Source organism: Garra rufa, chromosome 5 (assembly GCF_049309525.1).
Source record: "Garra rufa chromosome 5, GarRuf1.0, whole genome shotgun sequence".
Classification (NCBI taxonomy): Eukaryota; Metazoa; Chordata; class Actinopteri; order Cypriniformes; family Cyprinidae; genus Garra; species Garra rufa.
The window spans coordinates 29,353,653-29,380,766 of record NC_133365.1 but is presented as its reverse complement, the minus strand read 5'-3'; the positions used below and the strand labels follow the sequence as shown (position 1 = coordinate 29,380,766).

Sequence of the window (27,114 nt, the reverse complement as noted above, 5' to 3'; positions counted from 1 at the left end):
AGTGATTTTGACTAGGGAGAGTTCAGTGAAATGGTCATAAGAATTTAAGGATTTATGTGTTATTTTATGTTTACAGAAATGTAAAGTTTTCTATGTCTAGTGTGTAATTCTTTAAATAAATTATAATTTTATTTATTGATTGATTGATTCCTTCCTTCATTCCAGTTGATTTCCAGGGATGAAAGTCAGAGGAAATATAATAATTCTGATTTCTCTTCATGATTCTGTTTATTTTTCATTTTATTTTGCACATTTGAAAAAGAAAAAACAAAATGCACTTTATATAGCATGTGCTGTCCTCCGCAGCCTGTTGACGAATGACTAAGTCATTTCTAATTTCAAATGTGGTTTAGTAAGTGAGTCATAGTGTTAAATTTTGTCAGGCATTTTTTTTATTTTTTTATTTAGACTTGGGGCCCAGTTTCACAGACAGGGCTTAGATTAAGTCTAAACTTGCCTTAGATAAAAACATTACTTATGTGCATCTTGAGACAAAACAATGGAACTGACATATTTTAACATCAATCCATCTAAGTTTGAAGTTAAAACAGCCAAGATATGCATTTTAGTCTTGGACTAGGATTTAAGTCTTGTCTGTGAAACTGGGGGGTTAGTCTTTTAAATTTATTTAAAATTTAGTCCGAAATGTCCGTATATGCATTTTTTTTTAATAGTCTTGATTCTTTCCTATCAAAATGCTTGCTACGGATACGAAAATGCAGATAATCGAACCTGATCTGATTTTTTTGTTATGACGGACGATTCGGAGTCAGTGTGTAAACCAGTTGACTAAATGATACTAAAATGTTCAGACATTTAGTCAACTGGTTTACACACTGCCTCCGAAACTTCCGTCCGTCAATAAAATCTTAGTCACATTTTCACCATACTGCATAATGGTTAAACTGATACAATTATTTATGCTCAAAATTATAATCATAATGATTGTTGTCATTTGAGAAATTTCTTTTTGCATATCATGTATTGCACTTTCACCAACAAGCACGAATCAATAAAATGTCAACTGGTTTACACATGGTTTATTTAATACATAAATTAATATCGAAGACTTAGGGTGTGTTCACCCTTTGTAGTTTGGTTTGTTTGGTTTATCTGGTCTGGACCAAAAAGGAAAATGATACATTTGGGTCTGGTCCTCTTAGCGTTCACACTGGCACTTTTGACAGCGAACCTAAAGATACCGTAGCTAAGGGAATAGTGATACATTCTAGGGCTGCACGATATTGGTAAAATATGCAATATTGGTGTTGAATATTGCGATAAAGATATTTCTTGCAATATATAATTTTCCCTAGAGAAATGCTTTTTTAAATGATTATTATTATTATTATTATCTATTTTTTATCATTTATATATGTAATGATCATACTAAAATAAACAGGTAATAGATATTCATCTGTCATCCGAATTAAATGTAATTCAGGCTACAAAAAAAGTAAATGAAGTTGCAAAAATTGACTTTAAAACACTATGAATGTCTTAAAACCTCTACAGATATTCTGACATTACTTTTTATTTACATGTAACATGTACACTCAAGAGCATCTTTTAAACACGTGCCCCAGTAAAAATATGCTGTGCCCCAATTAAATCTTAAATTTGAGTTATAATTTACACTGATAATGCCAAAATAAAGACATTAAACTACATGCAACAACTGAATTAACGAGTAATGGGGGCCTGTGCCCCAGTAGAGCTTTAGGTCTAGCAACTCCCCTGGCTCATTCTGAAAACCTTTTTATAAATTTATTTTATGCCCTAAGCAAGGGACAAGAATGAATGAAAATGAGTACATGAACAAAATGTTTATTTTCTCTATTACAGGTACAGCCATTTAAATTAGAGACAAGCACTGCATTTTTAAGCAATCTACAGTATAAATAACAAAAAATAAATGACACCGTTCTTTATTATGCAGCCATAATCAAAGTAGGCTACTCTTTCAATATTCAAAGTGCAAATAGAGACCGAATTTTAGGTATGATACAGAGTTATAGACAACTACAAAACTTAATAGAGCCCACATACTAATAACAGCCTAGATATTTTATGTAGCCTAATTTGCGCGCATTGGGGAGTCGCTCTCTAAACGCAGGGTATTAAAATTGCTTTTGAATGTGGGTGCGTGTTTTACTTTTGGTTTCGTTTTAACTATCGCTCAACTCTCGGTGGCGCTGAGCGTGCATTCTACAATACAAGAGATTACTTTAACAAAACCTTTTGAAAGTTGGAGGACACAAACAGGACTTTGAAAATCGTGTCCCCAGTGGAAAGTACGCCCCTGTGTGAGTGGAACTCGGCTGCTGAGAGGAACAAAGGTTGGTTGAGAGAAGAAAAAACGGCCTGTTCCTAGTTCAGCGGAGCGCAGTGTCTTCATTAAAGCTAATAATATAAAGATTAATTTTAAATGGTTATGTAATGTTGGAGAGAACGGTGAACCTGTCCCTGCATCAGCTCACAGCAGTCTGTGCAGTAGTTAGGCTAGCGAAAGTTTTGTAAAGAATTGAAACCAAGTCGCACCACAACAATTTCTTGCACTGGCACAGATGCTCCTAAATATAATTTGAGGTCGCGAAGATTAAATTTTGGGAGCATATGCGACCAAAACGGTCGCAATTTTGAGCCATGCATATTTCAGACATACAATTCTTTTTAGGCACCAGTTTGTCGCTGCTGTCATCCCTTCATACTCCTGCCGTATTTATTTTTCATTCTCTGCTCTGAGCGACCAGGTTCACCATTTCGCCCGGTCTAGCCAATAACAATTATAGCACCTACTTGGGAGGCGGGTATAAAGATAGTAAGCGCCCATCTGTTTGGTCAAATAAGGACAACCTTTGCATGCAATGCACAAATGTTTGGCACATAAATTAAATGTCATTTATCGCCACTCTTTGCGATACCAATATCGCGTACACTGTTATCGCGATAACGATATTTTTTCGATATATCGTGCAGCCCTAATACATTCACCCATTCAGGGTCTGCTGATTGCCGCTTTAAGTCAAATACACGCAATGCCGTCTGCTGGACTAAGTGTGCTCATTGTTGTGTGCATTTTCATTTTCACCACCTGTGGACTCACAAAGAGCTCATCCAAGGCACTTACCTACTCGTTGCTCTACGTTTAATCTCTGCCTGTTTTGTTTTGGATACACCTAGGGCTGGACGATAAATCGAACAATATTGTGAGGCGCGTTTAGTCAAATCGCGCTCAAAATCAAATTTGATTCGCATTCGATTTTGAGCGCGATTTGGCGTAGCTTGTCAGAGATATACGTCTCTGTGTATTAATTGCCGCTCCAGCGGAACCTGAGCGGAACGCACATGATGGAGATTTACTACTAATCAAAGTACCGGCTTCATTGACTAAACGTGCCTCACAATATCGTTTGATTTATCATCCAGCCCGAGATACACCGCTTGTTCGCTTTGTGAAATTGTCGCATAGCGTCGCATCTTGTCATTACTTCCTGTTTTTTGTTCGTGTTGCATTCATATTTCATTCGAACTGCATAGAGTTCGTTTGGAAGCGGACCGAGACCCACCTTTTTAGCGGTCTCGGTCTGCTTGTTTGGTGTGCACCTGGGTTCGGATGGCAGCGTTAATACTTACTCAAATGAACCGCACTAACAGAGCAATTTCACCAGGGTTCATTTTAATGGAATCAGACATGACAAGTGTGAACACACTCTTAGATATGCAGTATCTCTGTCTACATTATGAAAACTTGTATAACAAACCAAAAATAGGCCTATTATAACAAATTCCTAATAGTAGTTCCACATTTCAATAGTGTTTCTCCATTAAAACAACAGTGGTTGAGTAAGTGCATTTATTCAGCAACCACAATCGCAAATTATATAGTAGAGATCTCATGACAGAACAGCCTGGCTAATTGACACTTTTATTTAAGACGAATATCACGCTTGGTGCTTCCACGGTAAAAAGTTGAGCGCATACACATGGCTGTTAGATTGCAAAACACCCGGCAGAACCTGTACCATTTTTAACAGAGAACCCCTAATTTTGAGAATTTGAACTCTTGATATCTGGAACCCGCACACCTGAAAGCTCAAGTAGTAGAGGCTTGTACAGCAGTCTTCAATAATATTGTGTCTCCTTAAGTTTTAATTTTTAATTTTAGTCTAAAATTTTAGTAATTTTAATTTGAAAACATTTTAGTCTTGTCTTATAGTCAACAATTTTAGTCTCGTCATCTTATTTTTAGTGATGGGGGGAGTTTATTAAGAAGCATTTTTCATCATAGTTTCCATTAATTTTCATCTATTAGTTCAGTTACTTATTAGCGTTAGTGTTTTGAATCAAAACCAGTTCTCTGTTCATAACCCAATGTCATGAAAATTTGTGCTGATAAAGTTTAATTTGAATGCATCTGTTCAAAGTACTTTGTATACAGGGAGATTACTGCTTTTCTAAAAATGCCACTTGCTGTCAGAGAGTGAATTTGCTTTTTCATTTATCCTGTTGGTCTGAATAACATACTGAATTTGGCAATCTCAGCCAATTTTCATGCATACCATTTGCGTTGGTGTGAATGCCTATACATGTTGTAGATTTGATTGGATTTGCTTTGCTTTTTTAAAGAAAATTTAATAAATCTGTCATATTAGGTCATTTTATCAACAGTAAATATTTTGGGTTTGCAAGTTCTAAACGCACACACTGCTTAAAAATGCACACAAGAAAGCACACAGGTTTGAAGAAATCTAAAGCGTTTGAAGCGGCTTTCGAATTTTTTCTTAGTTTTCTTTCTAGATTTTGTGTGTGTGTGTGTGTGTGTGATGTTGTGTTTGAAGTGGAAATGCTGTGTGTAGCAGTAGGTCCGTGTGTGCTGATAATGCTCTGTGTATGTATAGGTGTGCATATGTAAAGTGATAGTGTATTTGAAAGAGGGGCAGATTGATGTGGCCATCTTCTGCTCAGTTTGTCACAGTTTGTGAGCTGACATTGCCTTTAGCGTACAATGATTGGCTTCAGAGTATTTTAGTGTCCATCAGTTTTTGGGAATGTGAGGTCAAAGCTGAGTCACTCAGTGTCATTCATTTCCTCTTTCAGATTACATCGTCTGTCTATCTCACACTCGTGATTCTCTCATGGTCTGTTTCACTTTTGTCCCGCTCCCCGTTTCTTTGTATCTGGGGTGCGCGAGTATGTGTTTGTTTGTGTGTTGCCTGTCTGTTGCTGATAGACATCAAAGAGGCCCATCGAAAAGGAAGTGATGCGTGTATGACAACGCCACACCCTTTTCGTGCCGTGACATTTTCCTTTGTGTTTTCCTGTCTGATCCCTTGTTTCCTGAACTGTCTGTCCTTCCCCCTCTTCTATACCACTCCTTTCCTTTCCCCTCACTCTCACAGGACCTAAGGAATGACAGCAAATCCCAGGGAACAGGAAATGACTGTACAGAATGTCTAAACTTTGATCCAATCAGAATTGATTGAGTAAAATCAGGACATACTTGTGCCATTTAACTGCTCCTCTCAGCCATTTAAAAAAAATCTGTACTGTAAAAAAATTAAAGCAAGACACAGTGTACTGTATTAAAATATTTTCATATAGATTTTTTATAGGCGTTTTACCTGTATTTTGAATTTTATGGATAAAGAAGTACACTTCCAAAACAAAAATTTACAGATAATGTACTCACGCTCTTGACATCAAAGATGTTCATGTCTTTCTTTCTGTCTTTAGTCCTAAAAAAAATAGTTTTTTAAGGAAAACATTTCAGTATTTCTTGCCATATAGTGGACTTCTATGGTGCCCCCGAGTTTGAACTTCCAAAATGCATTTTAAATGCAGCTCTGAATGACCCCAGCTGAGGATGAAGGGTCTTATCTAGCGAAACGATCGATCATTTTCTAAAAAAATTAACAATTTGTTTACTTTTTAACCTCAAATGCTCATCTTGTCTAGATTTGTGTGAACTGTGTATTCTGGTTCAAGACAGTTAGGGTAGGTTGAATGTAGAACGTAGACCTCTCATTTTCTCCTCCACCTTTAAAATCATCCTACATCACTGCAAAAGTACCGACCCAGTGTTTACGAAGTGAACATGCAGAGATCAAACGACCTTTACAAAAAAGTTAAAACGGCGATATAGGACTATTTTGAATTTGGAGAAGAAAATGAGATGAAAGTTTTTCACGCAGTTCACACAGAGCTAGACAAGACGAGCATTGGAGGCTAAGAAGTATATAAGTGTTTTTTTTTTTTTTTTAGAAAATAACTTATTTCACTAGATAAGACCCTTCTTCTTTAGCTGGGATTGTTTAGAGCCCTTTGAAGTTGCATTTAAACTGAATTTTGGAAATTCAGGCTATTGAGAGAAATCCTAAAATGTTTTCCTTTTTTTGACTGAAGAAAGACATGAACATCTTGGATGACAAGGGGGTGAGTAAATTATCTGTACATTTTTGTTCTGGAGGTGAACTTATCCTTTAATGGAAATGTCTGTAAAAAGTAATTGACAATGTCCTGGTAGAAAATTACCAGTAATTTTAAGTACAATATTAGCCACAGTAATACCAGTAAATTACTGTAAAATTACAGGTAAATACAAAATTGCACTGTTCACACAGACAAGAGAAGACCTCCATCTTTTTACCGGTAAAGCACCATTCACACATCCTTTTCAAAATACTGGTAAATTTTGTGACATAAACATTTGTAACAACATGGAGGGGTATACGTGGTCAGTGGTTTTGTTGAAGTTTTCATTTTTGAAACATTCACATTCATGCAGCTGGTTTTGGCCTAGAGACGTCGTATTGGACAACTTCAAACCGAACTACACAGTGCAGAGTAAATGCGTCAAATTTTGAATTTTACGGATTTGCATAAAAATTGGCTGGATTTGGGCTGACTGTCTGAACGTGGCTTTTGTCTACTGTTTTTTTTGGATTCAGACATTACTAATTTTTCATTTTCTTTTTTTCACCCTACTTTGTCATAGGGATGTATGTATTTTTTAGATGCAGCCAATCACTCACTCATTAAAGGGGTAGTTCACCCAAAAATTTCACTTCCAGAACAAAAATGTACACATAATTTACTCACCCCCTTGTCATCGAAGATGTTCCTGTCTATCTTTTCAGTCGTAAAGAAGTTTTTTGAGGGAAAAAAAATCTGGATATTTCTTCATGTAGTGGACTTTTATGGTGCTCATGAGTTTGAACTACCAAAATGCAGTTTATATGCCGCTTTAAAGGGCTCTAAACGATCCCAGCCAAGGAAGAAGGGTCTTACCTAGCAATATATATCATAGCTCTGCCATGTGCATGCGTACTTTGTGTAATAGGGTTGGGCGATGTCGACCAATTTGGCATTTTACGATGTCTAACGTGAAACATCGCGATGGATGATGGTATCGTCCGCGGGGGGCGGGGAGAGGGCGGGAGTGCGGGATGGTTGTTGTTAAATAATTAATTCATAACAAATGAATTAATGTTTTTTTAAAGATCCGGCAATTAACAAGTGCATTAGATCGTGACAGTCGAGTGCGTGCGTACATACCAGACATAGCAAGCGCGGGATTATGTAGATGTATCTGGAGGATGTGTGTTGGTCCTTAACATATTTTCGACCAGTCAGCTTGAAGTTCAAAATCGCTCTCATTGATTGCTTACTGCTTAACCCACTCTCTCCAAATGCATTTAATGAGCAGTGGAATGTTTAGAGAGAAAGTGTAATATCAGAAATAATACCAAATCAAGCAAAATATTATTATGTATTAACATTATAAACACTATAAACATAGCTATAAGTTAGTTACCCTGACTCCAAAATGAATCATTTAAATGTAACAGTATTCTGAACAGAACCGGAACGAAACAAAATATATAAAGTTAAGAATCCAAAACAAAGCGAAACTAAAAATACCAGGCGGCACAAATCCAAGTGTTTCCATATTCCCAATGCATTTGAATGATAAACTGTTATTTATAATGTATAGGCTTTGTATTGTACGTTTGTATTCTGATGGGGGAAAAAAATGTATTCTCTTGTTTTTTGTTCCAAGCTCGGTTCGTTGTGGTAAAACCATGAAAAAGGCATATTTAATCTAATTTAATTAAAATTATTTTGAATTTTTTCTGCTGTTTTTGTATGCCTCATTTATTAATGTAAACTAACTAGTTCATGTAATTCGTTTGGAGTTCACTTTAATTTATATTGTGATCGCTAACAACTTCCTTGTTATTATTTCCTCATAATAATAATATAAGTAAAGATGCGGAAATTGAAAGCATGCATTTCATCTGGCTATATAGTGTGATTCAGTGTGTGTTTTTCACGAGCGGGTTGCTGCTGGGGCGGGGGCTGGCTTAGCATCGTGATGTCTATCGGCCATCGGCGATGGACGATGGCATCGTCTATCGACCCAACCCTATTGTGTATTGCGGGTCAATACAGTTAGGGTATGTCGAAAAACTCCAATCTCATTTTTTCCGCCAGCTTCAAAATCGTCCTACATTGCTTTTTAGCTTTTTTTTTTTTTGTAAAGGTCGTTTGACAACCTTTGCTCGTTCATACTGTAAACACTGGGTCTGTACTTTTGAAATGATGAATGAAGATCTTACGGGTTTGAAACGACATGAGGGTGAGTAATTAATGGCAGAATTTTCATTTTTGGGTGAACTATCCCTTTAAGTGAATTGCCACCACCTATTGTCTGATTAGTTTCAGTTTTAGAGTAACAATTCACTTTTTTTCAAAATTCTAAATATCTTTATTCCAGAAATCCCACAGGTTTTTTTGTCAGCATCATACACCCCTATGTTCAGAACAATAATTTACTGAAACACACACGCACACACCTTATCTGAGTGTCGCAGGTGTGCAGTTGCGCTTTGGGCTAGTTATGTTAAACTTCACCAAATTTAATACATTTATGAAGCACCAAACAATCCCTCAGGACCTAACACACAACCCTAATAAGGCTAATGACAGGCCGTCTGGATTACGCCGCTTGAGCTTGTTTAGCATGTTGAGGCACACAAGCATACACAGACTGCAGTGTGGTACGTGGAGGAGGAGTTTTTGAGGGCCGAACATTTGCTCTCAGGAACCAGATGGTGTAAATGGGTGGAGGGTGGGTGTATGGGCAGGAAGGGCCGAACCCCCCACCCCCTCCCCCTCAGGATACTGCCGCCACAGTAAATCAGATCCCGCTCTACTTCTCAGAGACGATTTGGTTAAACGTGACTCTTTGCTATGGCCTTGTCTGGATAAAAACTACTTTTCAGTTAGGACCTTTTGGAAATGTGTGAGTGTATGTTGGTCTTAAGCAGGTTTTAGGTGTTTGAATGGCTGGTGCTTGCACTTTTCTGTGTCTCCTGATGGTTAAGACGTAATGTTGGACCGCTGGCGTTTAAGTGATTAGGATGGAGAGGTCGTCCCCACAGCGTCGAAAGGGTCATGGTGAGTTTTAACCTCACTTTATTCTTCTGTGCATCTGGTTGTGGTCTCCATACTAAGTGCCTCTGGGTTGTTGGCTAGTTTTCTGTAGCTATGTGATTTGATTCAGAACTCTGTGATTAAAGTAGTTCACATTGATGTGCATTAGATCTTGTATATCAGGCTTTTTCAAACTTTCGAGCCAGAAAATATGATGACCACCTTGCAAATGACCACCTCTTGAGAATATTCTGTGAAAGATAGGTAAAAATGTCTTAAAACATTACGAAAACATATGGTACTAATGTGAAGAAGTATTGTATTTTATATTATTTTATTTTAAAGACAGCTATATGTTTTTGAGCATAAGTTACAAGTCAGGTAAAAATATAAAAATGTGTAAAATATTACCTACAGATTATTTAGTGTATTTTTGTGTGTGTGTGTATTTTTTTTACCCACAATCAAAGTATTTTTATGTGTATAAACAACATAAATTGTTCAATTGTAGGAAAAAATAATTTTCATGATAAGTCAGACCAGTGTTGAGAAGAAACAGTAATATCAAATTCAGTAGATTTTACATTTAATTTTTTAATTATATTTATTTTATTATGCTTTTTCCTTTATATTTATTTTTATATTTATACACTATTTGTCTCTGGATCTTCCCATGGACCCCATAGCACCCCCTTGTGGCTCCTGGAGGTCCCTGGACCCCATTTTAACAACCTCTGTTGTGGATTATAGTATAATTTCTTATAACACTTCATTCTCAAGAAATACAGCACAGTTCAACTGTATAAGATTGAAAATGTGTGTATATACTTGAGTGTGAATTGAGACTCTTGTTTTAATAGCTTTTTCCTGAACTAGCTGGTACGGAAGCGCAGCACTGCTTATGACACGAAGGGTTTAGTGAGAATTTGACCTTTGATCCCTGAAACTAATGTCAGTCAGTGAGGAATGTTAATCATACATTTGTTTGTTTGTTGGGTGAATGAGAGAAAAAGTGTAAGAGGAGAAAAAGAGGCATAAACAGGATTGGTAGAAGAAGAGAAGGAGAAGTGTAATTGGGGTAAGTGGAGGTGGACTGTGGGATTGTGGGTAGAAGCCAAAGAACCACTAAGAACAATGAGCTGTATTCAGCCAAACACACACACACACGCACAGCTAGAGCACAGAAAACATTTCCTTCCCCACACACACATCTCACAGATGCTGTTTGTTCATACAGCAGATGCTTCTATCTAAAGGAATTTTACTACGTAGATCTGAACAACTAAAACGGAATGATTTGAGAACAATGAATATTCTGTCATCTGCTCACCTTCATGTTGCTCCAAATCTGTATGACTATCTTCTTCAGAACACAAGATCATCTTAAAAATCATACAGGATTCGAACAACATGAGGTGAATAAATGATGACAGAATTGTAATTTTCAGGGGTACTGTTTCTTTAATAGCATGTGTAGGCGTGATCCATTTGTTTTCAAACAGATGTGTAAATTTGTGAGGGATCAGTTATGTACCATAAATATCCAGAAATGTACAGTGGCTTGTTCACAAATGTACTTGTATTCTTCAGGAACATAGTGATACTCTGTGGAGAGGGTGGAGACTCCTCAGAAAGTCCTCTGAAGAACACAGGGACACTTCAGAAATGCACAGACACTCTCCGAAATGCAGACTTTCGGAACACAGAGACTTTTCAGAAACGCACAGAGGCTCCTTAGTCCTTTTCTCAAAAGTCGCAGTGTTTTCCTGATGAGCCTCTGGATATGTCTGTGACCTTTCTGTTTCATCAGCGATACAAAGATGTCATAGAATTATCAAAAATGCCCTAGCACATTGAGAAATATACCAGAAGACCTCTTGAGATAGTCACTGGAGTGGCCTAGTTAAAGCGCTGACCTGAATGCCTAAACCACTTCAGGAACACTGAAGAAACATAGAGGCTTTATTAGGGATTGAATCAGTGGAATTTGATTTCCGTTCTTCAAAGTCACTTGGAAGTTGATGCAGATTGAAAATATGCCAATATAGAAGTGTGGACTTGACAGTACAAAATTTTAGCGATGGTAGAAAAATGAAAATATTTTTGTAATGTACACAATTAGGTCAGTTCGTTGTTGTTGTTTTTTTTTGTTGCATTAGTTAATGCATTAAATATTAACTAACCTTAAACTTTTTTTACATATATTATTACATACATTTATGTTTGTTCATAATAGATGAACATTTTAAAAAAATAATATTTGTATATTAGTATATATTATATTGGCCTGTCACAATATAATATTTTCACTACAGAATTATTGTGGCCAAAAATGATTCATGATAACAATATCACAGCTTATAGAAATAACTAAACCTTTTATTTAAAGTTTTATTCTGTTCTATTCTATTATGTTAACTTATTGTAATTGAACCTCATTGTAAAGTGTAACTAAACTTTTGTTAAAACTATTTCTATTTCTATTCTATTCTATTCTATTCTATTCTATTCTATTCTATTAACCCAGCTTAATCAATGTTGAAACCTTATTGTAATAATGTCTAACTAAACATTTATGTACATTTTGTATTTTCTATTCTATTCTATTCTATTCTATTCTATTCTATTCTATTCTATTCTATTCTATTCTATTCTATTCTATTCCAATAACCAAAATGAATAAATGCTGAAACCGTATTGTAATTAAACCTTATTGTAAAGTGTAACTAAACTTGTATTTAAACTTTTTTTATTTTGTATATTCTATTCTATTCTATTCTGTTCTATTCTATTATATTAACCAATATTAATAAATGCTGAATAATTATTTTAATTGAACCTTATTGTAAAGTGAAACTAAACTTTTTATTTAAACTTGTTTATTCTATTCTATTCTATTCTATTCTATTCTGTTAACCCAGCTTAATCAATGCTGAAACCTTATTGTAATTGAACTTTATTGTAGACCTTTATTTATTTAATATTTTATTTTGTATTTTCTATTCTATTTTGTTCTGTTAACTAAGATTAATCAATGCAGAAACCTTATTGTAATTTAACCTTATTGTAAACTTTTATTAATTGAATATTTTACTTCTATTCTATTATATTCTGTTAACCTTATTGTAATTGAACCTCATTGTAAAGTGTAACTAAACTTTTGTTAAAACTATTTCTATTCTATTCTATTAACCCAGCTTAATCAATGTTGAAACCTTATTGTAATAATATCTTACTAAACATTTATGTACATTTTGTATTTTCTATTCTATTCTATTCTATTCTATTCTATTCTATTCTATTCTATTCTATTCTATTCTATTCTATTCTATTCCAATAACCAAAATGAATAAATGCTGAAACCTTATTGTAATTAAACATTATTGTGAAGTGTAACTAAACTTGTATTTAAACTTTTTTTTATTTTGTATATTCTATTTTATTCTGTTCTGTTCTGTTCTATTCTATTCTATTAACCAATAGTAATAAATACTGAATAATTAATTTAATTGAACCTTATTGTAAAGTGAAACTAAACTTTTTATTTAAACTTTTGTTTTGTCTATTCTATTCTATTCTATTCTATTCTATTCTATTCTATTCATTAAACAAGATTAATACATGCTGAAAAGTATTGTAATTGAAACTTGTAAAATGTAACTATAAACTTTTTTGTATTTTCTATTCTATTCTATTCTATTCTATTCTATTCTATTCTATTCTATTCTATTCTATTCTATTCTATTCTATTCTATTCTATATACCAAGGTTAATAAATACTGAAACCTTATACTGATACTAAATTGCATCAGATGATATAGATTTTAAAAGTGCTTACATTCCCAAAACCATGGCGTGGCTTGTTGCATGCTTTTTATGTCTGTACCAACAGATATCATACCATCAAAGATACATTTATATTTTAATAATCATTTTAAAATATTTATATAATTATTCTCACATGCAAGTAATGATGAAACTACTTCACCTCTGGCCTTGGGGTTGCAAATTCCTCCTGTGGATAAAATGCTTCCAAATGGGGGCATAATTTGATTACATCACTCTCATTCTTCCACTTTTTTCTCGCCTGTTCTTTCTCTCGCCCAGTCCTTTTGGCTCTGTCACTGTGTTAAACACACAACATGAGTTTAGTCATCTTAAACCATCTGCTCATGGTGCAACCGGTCAAGAAGCACACACTCTCACACATGCAGAGAATGAAGTAAGGCTCCCTCCCGGCACACAGCAGGTTCACACTACATTCAATTTACCAAAGATCACTCCCCATCACACACACACACGGATACCAAACATATGGGATGCCAACAGGCTTTTAAAGTACATTCAAAATGAGATGAAGTACTTTCCTTCTGCTCGCTCAGTGCTCGTGGGAGCATTTAGTAGTGTTTTTCTCTTCTCCTTCAGGGTTTTCAGCGCTTTAAATGCCTCTCAGTCTAATTCTGGTTTGTTTTGTTCATGCAGCAGGGATTACCCAGGCTTACTACAAATCACTCTCACCCGCTCAAACGCCGCTCTGTGTGCGGTTTGGAGCTGAGACGGAGCGAGTGGGCGGGTATCTTATTAATCACGCCGTGTTTATTTCAATTGTTAGTTATTGAAGGTATTTTGCACTAATCCATGTTTCCATCATTATATAATGAGGTCCTAAAATAGCTGTAGAAATTCTGTGTCTGCACTTTGTCTGAATTTCTGAACATTTTAGTTAGTCTGTAGCATGTTGAACTAATGCAGCAGCTTTTGTTACTTCAGTAAGCATGATGTGCTAGTACTATAGGATAGAGAGGATTATGACAAAGTAGGCAAATAAGAAATTAAATGATGCTTTACTTTTGAGAGTTCTCTAGGTTCTTTGACAGTATTATGGGGAAGTTCACTAAGAATGAATTTCGGCCACTGGTAGAGTTGTTTTTGCAGTCGCTGTCTGCTCTTTTTAGTGCGTGAATCCCTAAAGGAATTATGCAAATCAGGTATCATTGCAAATGCATCCTCAAAATTCACCCTGAACACAATTTGCACTCTTCGTCCACTGTGATACAGAAACCTGAATCATCTCTTTAAAATGCTGAAAGTGCAGTCTGGATGCATGCCGGATTATAATGCTTCTTCATTTGATGAATAACTCCTGTCTTGATCAGTAAAAAATGTACACAAACACCTTTTGAATAAAAGTACATTGACCACCTGCTTTCTGTGGGCGGTAATAATGTGACCTTAATTGAACAAGGCAAATAGTGCTGAGTTTTGTGAATGAATTGCAATCTATAATGAGTCTCATTTACAAAGAAGGTGTGTTTGCTCTATTGTTCCAATCCTGTATGACTTGCATTCTACTGGTGAATACAAAAATGGATATTTTGCAAAAATCCATGCAATGAAAGTCAGTGGGCAGCAGAGTTGTTTTGACTGTATGGATAAAACCAGATGAGATATTCTTCAGAATCTCCACAGAAGAAAGTAAGTTACACTTGTTTGAAATGATGTCAGTGTGAGTAAATGATGACAGAATTTTCACTTTTGGTTGAAGCAACCCTTACAAGTTGCTATAAAGTCAAAACACGGAAGAACCTTTTTTGAAGTCAGAACAGTCTGTATTTGATGAATGTAAATCTTGTTTAAAACTGTCAAGCGCCTGACGACATGAACATGTACTTTTTACAGCATGCCCTGAAGGGACAAATGCACATCACACAAATTCAGTGTAAAACATTCTGATTCACTCTGTAGCAATCACCTGCGTTCCCCAGTGCTCTTGTTCTCATTTTACTGAACTTTACATTGGTTTGCTAACAAAATTGAGTCATTAATGCAGGCAACACATCACAGGGAATCAGTAAGACTGTTGTGTAATTGATCTCTTCTTCAGTTTTTTAGTGGTGAGTGTGACAGCAAGCAGATGATAAGCAGATAATGTATATAATGTTCATATTCGCTAAATTCCCATACACCACTAAGGGTCTCGTATCATGAAAATCAAAATTTTCCATGTTTAAGTGCTATAATTGAGTCCTTTGTGCATCTACCAACTCAGAAAATGTGAACAAGATCAACCCAGTAATTTTTTTTTTTGGTAAACCTTTTTCTGCAAGATTGTGAAAAAGCGAGCTGCTCAGATTTCGCTCCCCTCGTAACGTAAAAAGGGAATCTTGTTATAATATTAGTGCCCCTTAATCTGCACGTTTCCACCCACTTGCGACAATGGTTCGAATGCCATGGCAAAAGTTTAAGCAAAGCATGCTAACTGTTCTATCGTTGGCTGCAAAAAAACACTATTTGGAGTCCCAGCCTCAGAGGAGACAGGAGAGCAGTAGATTTATTGATTTTTTTTTTTTTTTTACTGTATATAGGGCTGTCCCCGAATAGTCGAAGATTCGATGCATCGATATGCGGAGCCTGATTCGACCACCGATCTCACAGTCGAATCTTCGCGGGTGAAACGAGCATCACACCATTTTGGCAATATAGGGGTGCTCAATGTCTAACTGCACACAGAACTACTAGATTTTGTACGGACATATTAAGTTATAAACAGCCTTAGATTATGATAATGCAGTAAAAACAAAAGTGAAAAGAAAGAAGCGTTCAATAAATATTTTTAACGTGTTTGTGAACAAATCCAACCACCCCTGTGACAGATTTAATTTTCACTTGCCCTGATCCATGATGAGATGAGGACGGCAGGGATTAGGCGGCGATCACACCGAACGCGTTTTTGCCGTTGGAGGCGCCTCTTTTGAATGGTTTTCTGTTGGCAGTGAGCGTTCTGCGCTCCGTTAATGCGTCCCCGGCGCCTCGCGTTTTTGCAGGAGCGCTCTGAGCGCCTGAAGTTGAAAAAAAATATCAACTCTGAGCGGAAAAACGCCCAACGTTATTCGCGTTCTTTCCCATTGTCCAATCTTTCGGGTCTTCGAAAGTTTATCGTCGCTTAAAAAGTCCGGAGACTGCAAGAAATAGAGGAGAAACCTTTGGTGTCTATCATGGGAAACCAGGGGCTGTATTATTTAGGGTTTCTGCTAATATGACAGTTTAATCAACAGCAAAAAACTAGATTTTAGAGCGTTCGCGCTATAATCCTTTGATTTGACTGACAGGACAGCTGTTTTGGTCGTTGCTTAGCAAAAAAGGCAGTGCTGTGCGCCTTGCGCGTTCTGTCTTTTTATTTAAACCTAAATAAGTTTGTCTGTCAGTTTTGCAGTCAGGCAGGCAGTTTTGGTCGCTTTATTAAAAGTTGTTGCTGCAGTGCAGTGTGTAAAATAAAATAAAAATTGTTTTACCCTCCTGCTGACTATAGTGTCGTGTCCCTCCTATCCCATTCACACACACACATAAGCCTAGATGATTCGACTATCGGTCGACTATAGAAAGATTCGAAAATTCTGATTCGACTATGAAAATTCTTAGTCGGGGACAGCCCTAACTGTATATCACCCTGCTGCCATGCAGATATAATATAAACATGCAATTTCTTTCCCAGCTGTTTACCTTCACAGACATTACCGGCTGTTTTTGTAACTTAAACTTATAAGCGCAATAAGACATGAAAGATAACCTTAATACTCACATGCTGTGTGACAGTCGCTTTCTGTGTGTGTGATTCCGATGTGTGCGCTCAGACATCTAAATATCAGAAGTTTAAACTAATATGGTTTAAAACACAAGATTTCAGTGTTATAGACATGATAATCAAAACCAAATAGATGGTTTTTTTTGGCAGAGTATCTGAGGTATGAGTTGTAAAGGCACAGTCCTATAAAAAAGGGCAGAGAGCAGCAGCTCATTTGCATTTAAAAAGACATGCACGATGTGTATATGCTTCCACTCAAAATATGCATTTTCAAAATGATATATTAAAGGTCCCATATTGTCAAAATCGAAATTTCCTGGCTTTTTTCATGATAACTGAGGTCTAGGGGCTATGTAACTACCATATGAGTTTCAAAACAGTCAATCCACAGTAAACTGCACACAGCCTGCTTAAAGTAGCTGATCATTTTCACGAGCCGCTGTGACTTCCATAACGATGTGACGTCCGATCTACTCAGTCACCGCCTTCAGTCACCACCCCAGCACCAACCACCGTCCCACCCTCCTTTTGTCAAACCCAGACAACATCGTGTCCATAACATTGCTAAGCAACAACAACATGGAAACTAATCTAGAAAACCCTGTTCAGTCTATAGATGCCGAAACTACATCATTGCACAGGCTTTCAGAACAACGTGAATTAGGGTTGTGCCGATAGACGATAGTATCGTGTATCGTCGATAGTCAGAGATATCGCCTGTTGCTGATGCCTTTGACGATATTAGACGATTATTATTATTATCCGTCAACAAAGAACTTAACTTTAGCAATGCAGCGCAGAGAGTCTGTTCTAGGATGCTTCAGAAACTTGACGTGGTATAAACACACGCATAGAGACGCCACGGCACCTTAACACACCTCGTGCAGTTAAAATGGGAGATATTCATCATGCAGTACGGTGGTAGATTAACTGATTCTAAAGGGAGTGTTATTATATTAGCATTGCAGTCATTAGGATAACAGAGGTAGTAAAACGTGGTTCAGGCTGAATTAATTACGATGTATCATAATCAGTCTGTATATAGTAAACATAAACATTGATCTCAGTAACGTCTATAGGCGTTAATTAGAATTACGATGCGATCAGATGGCGCTAAACATATGCACGTGTATTACACGCACATCACTTCTCCGCATTCAATATGAACTGAACTAAAACATCACCTGATGACAACGGTCAGATATACAGCGGTAACATTATCGCAATATGACGGGTAAAGAAAGGTTAAATAATTTACATTCTGGCACGCACATTTACAACTCACTCACTGACGATAGCAGAGAATGAAACCGAAAGTAACTTGAACGACTCCGGCAGAATTACAGTCAGCGCTCTGTACACGCACAACTTAATCATATGCCAATAGAAAAGTCTACCTTTACAAAACGAATAAGGAATTTAGTACATAGATAATTAATTAAATTAGCACGATAGTATCGTGTATCGGCGATCTCTCAGGCTGACGATAGGACGATATCAAAATTGAGCATATCGCCCAACACTAACGTGAATATAAGAGACCACAGGCACGTCAACTTCAGCCTCTTTCACACAGCGATTCCGGTAAATACACGGATAATGTGTCCCATGATTTGTTCCGGAGTTGTATGATTTGGTTCATTCACAGTTGTTTTCCGGAATCTGTGCGTGCTTTACACACAACCCATAAAGACATGTGACGTTTGGATGTGAGATGTAATGCGACGCGTACGTTTCACTAAACTGAAACCAACCTGAACAAACTGTGCTTCAGCGCTGATAGTGAGGAGCTGGCTCTGCCCGATCGCCGCTTCATTCCACTTTGCACGTATTTTTTTGTAGTGAAGAGTCGCAGGGTAATGTGCATCATCACTACAACACTGCCTTTATGGTTCTGGCTTTTGTTCACGCAGCGCTCGTTCCCGTAATTTTCCAGAATCAGCGCGCATTGTGAAAGGGGCTTTACTAAAGCAACAGTTATGTAGCTTATTGCATTCGGTGTTTGAAAAAGAAAAAAAACATTAATGATCATTCTGAAATATCCTGTTGAGTATCAGCAGGCTAGGCTCTCTCTATGGCTCTGGGTTCTGCTACAACGATACATGACTGTAGTTACCTGTGATTGGCCTGGCTGTGCGTCACTCAGAAAACAACAGGCCAATCAGAAGAGATGCTCATGAATATTAATTAGATGGGCCAAAATTGACCTGTTTTTGACAGGGCTCCTAAAAAAGGAGCTGTAAAAATATATTGAGATGGATTTTGGCGCTTATACCGCAAATATATATTCTTAAGGACATCAACAACTAAAATAAACCTCCAGAAATGTGTACAATATGGGACCTTTAAATGATTTGTGGGGTATTTTGAGCTGAAACAGACACATTCTGACACCCCAAGACTTATATTACATATTGTAAAAAGGGGCATAATTTATCTCCTTTAATATTTTCGTGGAAAGTGTGATACTTTTTCAGGATTTTTTTGAGGAATATTAGAGCTGTGCAATATATCGAAATATTGCAAATGTACAAATTGCAATATGCATATCGCTACAGCTTGCAATATTTGGGGCCATAAACAAAAGACACAAGATGGTTATAGAAGTTCACAAAACTGACTCTGTAACAGCTGAGTAAAACTGTTTCATCTGAGCATGTGGCACTTTAGGCATTATCGTATCGCATATCGAAGGTCGCATTATTTTTTTTTATCGCAAATCACATTTTTCTTCAATATGGCACAGCTATAATAAATATGAAGTTTAAATAGTATTTTTTATTTTTTTTTTAGAAAATTACTGTCAACTTTTGATCAAATAAATGAAATTAATTCCTTTAAAAAATATCTTACTAAACCCAAACTAGTTTACATGAACATATTTTCACAGAATTTTTATACAGTGAACTAAAGTAATGCACTTCTGTGGCATAAGTAAAAGGCTTAAAAATATCCTTTGCTGGTCTAACAAAAGACAGATGCTCGGTGGCAGGAGGTTACAGCGGCTGTCAACATAATTATTTTAGAGCACAAGTGATACTTCTGAAACGTTTTAAAATATCAGTAACGGACAAAGAGAGATTGCATAGGGCAAGAAATTGTGTCGCGTTTTAGCATGCATGTCAAATCAAGTTACAGACTGAGCTGTAAAGAAAAATAACTTGATATTATTTTTAAATGCTATCAAACCTTGTTGACCTGCTGCTCCATTGATATCTGCATTCGTAGATCATTGATGCGTTTGGAGCCAAAATTGCAGTATGAGTGCAGTCAATTGCGATTACATTTGTAAACCACAGGAGTTGCTTAAACATCAATATCACTAAAGTGGTATAGTCGTGCGGTCGAAAGTTTGCGTGCCATTACAGACTTCTCATATCAGACTTTTTTCTTGTGTCTGTGTGCTTTTTTTGAATACAAATTTTCTTAATGCTTTCATGAGAGAATGTCTTTCATTCTATATGCATAACTATATTTGAGGCACTCAGTTGTATGTAGAACTATCCTTGTCAAAAGGCACAGATTATAGAGTTCTGTGATTATACAGGTCTCATATCAACACATAGAGACACTTACGAATCCTGTAAAACCTCAAAGCATGTTTTTGAAACAGCTGTGAGAGGAATGCTGATACACAGAACACTCCCTCTATCGCAAGAGCTTTATTTAGCTCAGAGCTGTGGCTGACATGTCTTTGGGCTGCATAGATGTTATAGATGTATCGTCAAACCAGTGGTAATGTTGGGCAAAATGCTGAGTGTTTGGTGATTTTTAAACTATTTATCAGAAGTAACTCAGTATACATTTTACAGAAAAATTTAGAAATTTAGAGTTTTCACATCCTTGTTTTATAAAACATCAAGCAGTTTGCACAGTTTGACAGCACATACTGATCTACAAATAGAGGACACAGTCACCAGGGATATCCAAGCATCCCGTTCAGACTCGTAACGAGGCCACTGCAGAAATATCTAATAAGACTCAAGTGAAGCAGCTGCCCTTGAGGCAATTACAGGAGGGTTTGTGTTGTATGCGGAGACTAGTTCTGATGTAGGGTTTGTAATGTGATTATTTAGACCTCTATGGCTGGATATTGATTCAGATTTCCAGATGTAAGACTTATTCACAAGCTGTTGATTTAATTCTGACTGAATCAATTAGATTTTTCTTTCAATTCACAAGTTATTTGGGTGAAAACTTGTTGTTTTAAAGGGAACCCCGAGTGTAACGACTTGTATGGTCTAATATAATGTAAATTATGTCTGTAGAAAACCCACACTGTAAAAAGTTTTCACCAGATTCAACTTAAAAACCTAAGTTCAGCAGCTGCCTTAAGATTTTAAGGTAAATCAGCTTAAAACTACAAGTCATTTTAACTTGTTACCATAAAAATGAGTTGATATAACTTGTTTAAATGACTTAAGTTGATTTAACTTAAAATCTTAAGGCAGCTGCTAAACTTAATTTTTTAAGTTAAAACTGGTGAAAACTTTTTACAGTGCATGAAAGATTTATGTTGTTTAAAAAATCCACATTGTTTTATATGTTTTGGACTATGGGGATGCCATTATTTCAATGATGTGAAATGGTTGCACTCAGTAAGCTACCGGCACTTGGCACTTCCTGTTGCTTTTTTTTTTTTTTTTTTTTTTTTTACCACAATACAGCTCAGAGTACACAACTTTGAAAATAAAATGCTGATATTATGCCACATTGTGCAGCTTTTGGTCAGATTTTTTAATCGGAGGGCAAAAAAGAGAACCAATGTAAGTCTTCACTGCTTTCCTAGCAGTAAGAAGAGGAGAAAAGAATGGGAAGATGCCTGTGAAAGAATAAAACTTCCTAAAGACCCACGTCTTTGTTCTCTCCACTTTAGCCCTGATGCCTTTGAGGCTTTTAGCAGCCCACAGCTACTGAAAGAGCTTACAAATGACAGAGACAAGAAATGCTAGATGCTAGAAGGGGGGAAAAAAAAACGATGGTTCGGCATTTGGTTTAAGCCTACGCTTATATCCATCGCTACCTGTAACCCTGTTTAGTAGCTTTGTTCATTGTATCTGTATTTTATTTTCAGAGTTAAGTTGCGGTAAAAATGTCAACAGCTCACAGAGTGCAACCATTTCACATCATCGAAATAATGGTGCCCCTCATTGTCCAAAATGTGTATAAAACAATGTGGATTTTTTTTAAAAATGTAATTCGTTCATGGGCTTTCTACTACATATTTCAGTAAGAGTCATCATTTATGTTATATTAAGGCCATAGAAGTCTTGACACCTGGGGTTCCCAATGGCCAATTGGTATAGTCTTTGGGTCACTGTAGCTGTAGTTAGAATTTCTGGTTGTTCTAGGGTTTACCAGACTGTGCATGCAAATTAATTGGTCTACACAGATGTTGTCAGATTTCCCTGGTCATTTTAAATATAAAATAAAATTTAATGGTAAACAGCTTAGGAAAATTTCATGTTTCTTCATTTACAGAGAGAGGATCTAAAATAGCTTCCCAAGAGGCCTTTCAAAGATGACCAGTGAGTGAAATTTCTTGTCTTAAAGCAACTTTTGCTAACCGGCCAGGTTGAATTTTTTTTAATTCACTTAAAAGAAATGGCTCATAAGAGTCTTCCTTTGTGAATAAAGCAACACTATGTTTTTTGTGTGCAGCTGGCAAGGATAACTCCATAGAAAGCCATTTTTCATGATTATTTTGTGTCACACAGTCTTTTTATTGCACATTGCAATAAGACTCTAAACTCACATTAGCAACTCCAATGAAATGTAATGTCTTTTGCCGTGATGGTCTTTTAGCACTGAAATAGCTAGAAATCAAGCGTATTATCATAGTAAATGTCAGTGGTGGGGAAGTGAATTGGAAAAGATTCATACCTACTGGAATAGAAAGTGGTGAAAAATTCACAGATCTTTGAGAATCCATGAATGTTACATCGGCACTAGAAAACGATGACCGCGTTATATAATCGTGCTCACAAACAGATGTTTATGAGGGCTACTACTATGTGAGGGCACAGCGATGACCATCTCTCCCCTTCTGCCACTTTGAGCTTTCTCAGATGTGCCCACGCATGGAAGAACTTCATAAATGAAACATCTGTTATCCTGTAGGAGATTTCTCTAGGCAAAAAGAATTACAGTAAGATAAAAATGTAATTCTTAGTCGTCATTATGCAGTCATTTCTCTATTTTATTACCATAACTCTTTAGACTTCCTGTTTATTGACCGGAGAAAGAGGGAGGGGGTGGAAAAAGGAAAAGAGAGGGAGGGGGAAAAGAAACACTTTACTTAGGGGGTTTCCACCTTTCCTGAGATGAGAAGCGGCTATACATGAATGTTCATGTTTTATGCCTGTCTGGAACTACTTATAAATATGATTCTCTTATTACACCATCAATGATTCCTGAACTTACTAATAACGTTAATGTTAAGTTTTGTAACAATGAATGACATGAAGAAATATGTACAGTAATGATTGTGAATTCAAACTCTTGACTATGGTTGCAGTGTTATACCAGTTTCTTAGTAAATCATGTTCTGAAAATTGATGGTTGTCACACCATGTGCATTTGCTTATTTATGATATTGAAAAAAAATCATCCGGATGGAGAATGTCAAGTGCAAGTACACAAATCCTTTCCTCCTCAAATGTCTGTCAGACTTGTCAACTTGCGCTAAACATGTGTGCAGTGGAGAAAATGTCAAAGAAAAGTGAGGTTGATGCCACCATCTCTCACTGAAGAAAATAAATATAACTAGCAACATGGTTATTTTGGATATTCCAGAAATATTCAGATCTAAATTTTAATGATCTTTATGATATTAATTCTTTAAGGAATCGTTCAGCCAAAAATGAAAATTCTGTCATTAATTACTCACCCTCATGTTGGTCCAAACCTGTAAGACCTTCATTCATCTTTAGAACACAAATTAAGATATTTTTGATGAATTCCGAGAGCTTTCTGACCCTGCGTAGGCAGCAACGCAACTGACATGCTTAAGGCTTAATTTTCTAAAGCCACGATAATACTTTTTGTGTGCAAAGATAACAAAAATAATGACTTTATTCAACAGTTAATTATCCTGATGCAGGAGCCGGTGTTCTGACAGAGAAGAGACACAGAAGAGAAGAAATTGTTGAAGGCTTTTTTTTTTTTCCTTTCTTAAAATGAAAGTTGAACCACAGTTGTCAGATGGACTATTTTAATGATTTCCGTACTGCCTTTCTGGCCCTTAAACATGGTAGTTGTCGCTTTTTTTTTTTTTTTTGCTTGTTACGGATGCGCAAACGCAGAAAATCGAACCTGATCTGAAATTTTTTTATGACGGATTAAAGTTTCAGTTCATTGACACAAAGTCGTAATTTATTTTTTTAACGTGCAAAAAAATTTGGATGAGAAATTTAGACTCAGTTCCCAAAGACCTTAAGAAAGCTGTCTTTCATTAAAAATGTCTTAAAATCCCTTCAAATATCAAGATTTTTTACAAATTTTATTTGATGCTGTTTTCAGCTGATGCATGATCCCATCCAGCAATCTCAATAAGCTTTGTGCTTTTATTACTTCAATAAGAAACAAAGTCTCAGCTGTCAGAAAATCTTTTCAAATGAATCGATATTGAATGAAATCTTGAAATACCATATACTGCGAACCTGTGATACGTTTTGAAGCGGTTGTCATACTGTGAAAATCTCATACAGTTGTAACCCTACTCTTGCCACATAGCATTTTTGTAGATGGAAAGTGGCGTTTGAATGGATTATCAGACAATGCGTTTGACTCTAAGTGTGTGATGTAGAGGCAGTAGAAATGTGGGCGTCTGGGCGGGAAATCCCAGAGCACTGCTGGGAGTCAGGGAGTTCTGGAATGTTGAAGGGGCAGAGCATGGAGGCAGGAAACGGACGAAGCTGATCTGATCATAGGAATGAAAAGTGCGTGTACGTGACCATTTGTGTTCATACGCACATGAATATTTACACATACATTTTCATATGTGAGTTCCCTTGGCATCTGAAATTGTAATTTGGTATGCAGTGACTTGGGGGGCAAAAGCTCTATTGTTTTACACTTCACTTTTCGCTTTCATTTCCATGTGCTTTTGTTATAAACCGAATGATCTTTTTAAAACAGCTTGAATGGACTAATTGAATTGGACTAATTAATTTAGCATATTTTAGATCACTAGCGCATTAATGGTTTAAATGTGCGTTAGACAGTTAAAACTCTCATGCATGTGTAAATGAGCTCTAAAGTCTATTTGTGTGATATAATTTGTATCAAAGTGTCATTTGATCCACATCTGTTCATTTTGAACACAAGTTTGCTTCAGTGTGCCAGAGATCGTCTTTAAGGGCTTTCAGCAGACAGTGCCTGCCTTTATAAATAGGCCAGAATTTCAGAGCCAACTCACCCTGACAGCCGTATCAGCTCAGCCTGCTTATGAATACAAAGACAACATTTGAAAGCTGTCTATGATTGTTTTGAATTTGGTTTACACACATTTAGCTCCTTTCAATTGTAGCTTGTTCATGTTTATGGTGAGAATGTCAAGTTCGTGCCACAGCTGCTGTTTTGATTGACGGTTATTCTGTTGAAAAATGTTGGTTTCCCACTTCTTCTCTCTTGCAGCATTGCCATTGGCTAGTTGGCATATGTATGAATCTGATGGGCTAGTTTCCCAAATGACAGGGGGTTATTCTCAGAATTTTTATGCTAATGTGACCTGCTTATGAAATCATCTTCTTGTTTTTCGTGCTGCACAAAGACAAAATGTTTTTGGCATTCAGAGGACACAATCACAGTTAATCATAGTTTCATCAAATGCATATTCTGATATTCCATTCGCATATATTTTACATTCTATTGGGATTCTTTGTTTTAGGCATAATTAATCCCTATTTTCAATTAAAGGACTCCTTTGCTCCTGCCCTAAACGTACATCAAACTGTATCTCAATACTTGCAATGCAAATGACTCATATAGACAATATTTGGAGTATTAACTAGTGCTGTGTAAACTGATTTGTTCTGCCAGTCAAACACCAACAAAATCAAAAAGCTTTCATTGGCTCCTATAAACATTAAGTGCGTAATTTCTCCTGTGCCCTCGCAAATCTAGTGATGGAGATCACTGCTGGAATATTAATGACGTGAGGAATCTTCCATTTTCTCTCTGACTCTCTTGTGCTCTCGTGTATTTTAATTCCTCTGTAGAAATGCCTCTTTCTGACAGGTTTAAATCAAGTTTTTAATAAGATGGTAATGGGATCTATATTATTGCTTTTCAAATTTGATGGGTTGTGTCAAGTTGGAGGCTGATGAGGTATTTTAATGTCAGGATTCAGAGCTTGAAAATCAAAATCCCTGGTAGCCCTTCGAGCAGGCATTCTTCCGATTTTAGTAGCCCAAAATAAATTTAACTACCCCAAATAAAAAAAAGATATTGGCTGAAATTCACTGTGGTCAAATTAGCATCAGCAAAAACTTCAGTGACTGTATTTTTTCCTCAGATAGCAAGTCGATGTCACAAACATCTTACTGTTTGGATTTTATTACGGATTTTGAGTCACAGATTAGATCCTTTTGGATCCAAGATTGGGCCCTGGGATGGATTTTCTCAGGGTTTGTCTTGTTTGCTTGAGCTCTGTCTGCTGAGTCAGCCAATTACCGGTGTCTTAATGCACGTAAACAGTAGTTTACATTTGTAGTTACAGTTGTTTAGTATGGTAAATGGGAATTGTGTGTAGTAGTTCTTAACTAGGGATATGTGGACCACAGAGAGAGGTTCCAGGCGGCAGTAAGATTATGTTAAAACTATAAAACAGGGCTATCAATAGATTAGAAGTATTTATAGTCAAAAACTACTTGTATGTTAAAGGGGTCCTATTATGCTCTTTTACAAAGACTTTTTTTGTTTTTGGGGTGCACTAGAACACGCTCTCATGCTTGGTGGTTTGAAAAACGCATTATTTTATACATAATTCACATTATTACAATAGTTTTCTCCCCAGGCTGGCGCAAATGGCTCGATTAGTTCCGGGTTTGATGAAGGTCCGCCTTCCAAAAAACAAAATGCGTTGTGATTGG

At 36.4% G+C, this 27,114-nt stretch overlaps 1 protein-coding gene across 3 annotated transcripts in view; it reads left to right on the top strand.

The window, feature by feature from the left end:
• The window catches only part of stard8 (StAR related lipid transfer domain containing 8), an 81,401-nt gene that overhangs the window by 9,656 nt on the left and 44,631 nt on the right, over positions 1-27,114 (top strand). Inside the window, exon 1 of one of the 3 annotated variants that reach the window (XM_073839675.1) lies at positions 9,232-9,462. The exons of the other annotated variants lie outside the window; for them this stretch is intronic. Within the exon in view, the coding sequence (XP_073695776.1) occupies positions 9,426-9,462 (37 nt within the window). The 5' untranslated portion in view covers positions 9,232-9,425. Of the gene's footprint in view, positions 1-9,231; positions 9,463-27,114 lie in introns of those variants that run through there. 3 annotated transcript variants of the gene reach the window in all.